General features: G+C 55.8%; 1 protein-coding gene across 1 annotated transcript; it reads right to left on the bottom strand.

Moving 5' to 3' along the window:
- Window positions 1-375: 375 nt before the first annotated feature.
- LOC122193329 (nuclear pore membrane glycoprotein 210-like) lies at window positions 376-3,204 on the bottom strand (the record flags this gene model as incomplete). The annotated part of the gene is made up of 5 exons (XM_042894086.1): window positions 376-555; window positions 1,025-1,087; window positions 1,389-1,521; window positions 2,781-2,908; window positions 3,076-3,204. Coding segments are annotated over 5 exons (633 nt in total), but the record flags the coding sequence as incomplete, so codon positions are not given.
- Between the last annotated feature and the right edge of the window lie 354 nt (window positions 3,205-3,558).

Genomic DNA, 3,558 nt, shown 5'->3' with positions numbered 1-3,558 from the left:
GCTGCCCTGTCAGGCAGGGAAGGGGCTGCCAGCACCTCCCCACGGCCAGCCTGCAGCGCTGCTGACCGCTGCCCAGCCCAACACACGGAGGGTTTTTGTGGAGCTCGTGGATTCCCGCTGCCTTTCATTGCATCCCTCTGGGGGCGCCAGAAAGCAAGGAAGAAGAGTGGAGAAGTTTCCCCCCCTCCGGCTCGGGACGGCCGTCTCTCCTGCTTGTGACTGTTAAGACCGTTTTTACCGATGACAAACACCAGATCCACGTGCCTTTAACGGGAGGTTTTTTTTTCCCAGGCCAGCTTTTCAAGGCCTGGCTACCAAGGCGATTCAAAAGGCTGACAAAGGGAAGAGGGAGTAAAGAACGCAGAGGGAAAATACCTGTGAAAACACGGTCACTCTTCCTGTGTCTTCGCTGACCACCTGAACGCTGCCCTGGATGCTGGCTCTTCCCACTGCCTTTGCTGTTACGTGTCCAAGGCAGCTGACCTCAGCCACGGAGCGGTTGGAGACAGAGAAGTGGACGCTGGATCGTGGCTGGGGACCACCTTCAGACATCACCTGAAGCGCGTTTAAACGGGCGAGCCGTTCATTAAGACAGACATCAATTAGCAAATCCCCACATTGCTGCTGCGACGGAAGGAATCGACACCTCCGGCTGCCTGTCCCACGCCTCTGCCACCGCAGCCCTTTCGCTTCAAAGGACACAAAGCCCACCATGCAGCCACGTCCTCACACCCTCTGAGGGCACAGCACCAGGACGGCATCACGGCCCAGCAGCACCCAGCTCTCCCATCCCAGCACTCAGAAGCAGTGTGCAGCACCACCGAAGCTCAATTCAGCAGTCGAGGAGGGCTCTGGGATGCGCAGCGCTGAACTGAGGTCTGATCACTGCCACAGGGCAGGATTTGGGAGCAGGAAGACTAATAGGATTCGGAGCCTTGCCTCCTAAGCTTAATTAAGCTCCATTCACCACATGAATCGTATCGTGAAATACTAAGGGGGAAAGGAAGCAAGAAAAAATGCTCACCTGCATCATATTGTGTGGAATAAGGGTAATTTTCCTTGGGATCAGTTTAAACGGAGGAAAGACCTGGCAGAAGGGAAGGATATTCTGCTGTAAACCATTACACGTGTTTTGCTATACACCAGACGGAGTACAGAGGCTGCTGGCGCTCAGTTCACGTCCAAGGGGATGTGGGGACAGCCTTGCACAGAGCTCTCTAGTGAGGGCAGTGCTTCTGCCTTCCGAATGGAAGGGCTGGCAGAACAAGGGGCCACGCTGCCAAAACGCAATCAGCAGAGAGCTGCTTTCATCTCCCCTGAAGCACCTGGAACACAAGGATTCCACAGCAGCCAACAAAAGAGCGGATCTCAGAGCTGTGCGTCCTCACCTCAAGTTTCCGAGGAGCAGAAGTGATTTTTCTGCCCATCCTGTCCCAGGCTGTAGCTACCAAAGTCGTGTGGCCCACAGCAACAGCATGGAGTACGTGCAGCTGGGAATATTCTCCCACTTCCTCCACTTGCCTAGAAGACACTTCAGCATGACTCCACTTCTCATTTCCTGTGTTATAACTATGAGATAAGTCGGGCAGGAACTGCTGAGCTGGCAAGTTACAACAGAGAGGCTTGTATTGCCCACAGCACACAGCTCTGAATGGCAAAACACCACGTAATAAAGACAATAAATGTGAGGGAATCGACTCCTTGGTCGAAAGAGGAACGGATGGATGGAGCTACCAGGCCTGAAGTAACGCAAATAGTTCCCCTGGAGTCCTCAGGTCTGTTAGAACCATAGAATCATAGAATCACAAGGTTGGAAACGACCTGTAAGATCATCTGCTCCAACCGTCTCCTCATCACCACAGCCACCACCAGCACCAAACCTCATCACACAGCTCCTCATCCAGACGCCTCTTGAGCACTGCACCTCCTCCACCCCCTGTGCAGCCATTGCAGTCCTGACCACCCTCTGAGAGAAGAAGTTCTTCCTTATGTCCAACCTAAACCTCCTCTGGTACAACTTGCGGCCATTGCCCCGTGTGCTGCTCGTTGCCTGGGAGAAGAGGCCAAATCCCTCTTCACCACAGCCTCCCTTCAGGAAGTTGTAGAGTGCAATGAGGTCTCCCCTGAGCTCCTCTTCTCCACTCTGAACAACCCCAGCTCCCCCATCCGCCCCTCATCTTTGTGCTCCACACCCCTCACCATTTCGTTGCCCTTTTCTGCAAACGCTCCAGGGCCTCAACGTCTTTCCTGCAGTGAGGAGCCCAAAACTGAACCCAGCACTGGAGGTGCAGCCTCACCAGAGCTGAGCACAGGGGATGCTCACCTCCCTGCTCCTGCTGGCCATTCCTCCTGCAGGCCAGGATGCCGTTGGCCCTTTGGCCACCCGGGCTCCCTGTGGGCTCCTGTTCAGCCCAGCATCCACCAGCACCCCCAGCTCCTTCTCTTCTTCACACTCACAGCCGCTCATCCCCAAGCCTGCAGCGCTGCATGGGGTTGCTGTGCCCAAATGCACTTGGCCCTGTTGAACCTCAGCCCGTTCACCTCAGCCCAGCGATCCAGCTTATCCAAATCCCTCTGCAGGGCCTCCCTGCCCTCAGGCAGATCCACACCACCTCCCAGCTTGGTGTCACCTGCAAACTGAGGGTGCATTCAATGCCCACATCCGGGTCCTCAATAAAGATATTAAACAGGATGGGCCCCAGCACAGAGCCCCTGGTTTTCCTCACAAGGTGAATATTCTCAGCACTCTTTGGAACGGCCCGGCCCGACGCAATGCTCACCCGAAGGTCACAACAGGCGCCGCTGCTTGCAGCTGCAGCTTCATGTACTTGAAGTATTTACTCTGCAGGGGAAGTCGCTGAAAACCCAGCACTCGAACAGTGGCCGTAACGGGGCTGCCAACCTCAGCCTGCATTGAAAGGGAAGAGGGAGGAAGGGAAGGAGCAACTTGCACCCTTCCTTGCTCTGGATGCGAGATGCCAAGCCTGATCTCGTGGTCTTGCCTCCGCTGGGTGGGCAATGCATCCCATAATAGCGGCTTTTAGGAACAGCGGGGCTTCCCCAGGGCTGTGTCACCTTTTCAGTGAGATCCACCTCCACCTCGAGCACGTCGGACACGCGCACGTGGGCCGCGACTGGAGGCCAGGAGGCCAAACAGGAATCGTGGATTTGCAGGCTTAAAAATCCAGGCTGCAAAGGGGTGACCTGCAAGGAGAGCAAACAGGCACGGCCGTAGCAAGGGGAGAAAACGTTTCCCTCTCTGCTACAGAAATGAGGCGCTGTGCTCAAACCCAGCTGCACCGATGGCTGAGCACAGCTGCAGGATTTGGCTCAGCTCACACAGCTCCCCCAGGATCCCTCCTGCACCAAGGGAGCCGTGCGCTGTCCTGGGGAACCTTTGGGTCCAGTCTTGTTCAACATCTCTACATCGAGTGCTGCGTCCAGTTTTGGGCCCCTCACTGCAAGAAGGATATTGAGGGCCTGGAACGTGTTAAAGGAGGGCAATGAAATGGTGAGGGGTCTGGAGCACAGGGCTGATGAGGAGAGGCTGAAGGAGCT

This window comes from Lagopus leucura, unplaced genomic scaffold (assembly GCF_019238085.1).
Source record: "Lagopus leucura isolate 7727_CA_CO unplaced genomic scaffold, USGS_WTPT01 34157-0_obj-0_obj, whole genome shotgun sequence".
In the NCBI taxonomy this organism is placed as follows: domain Eukaryota; kingdom Metazoa; phylum Chordata; class Aves; order Galliformes; family Phasianidae; genus Lagopus; species Lagopus leucura.
The sequence above is the reverse complement of the archived record's forward strand: the minus strand, read 5'-3'. Positions and strand labels throughout refer to the sequence as shown.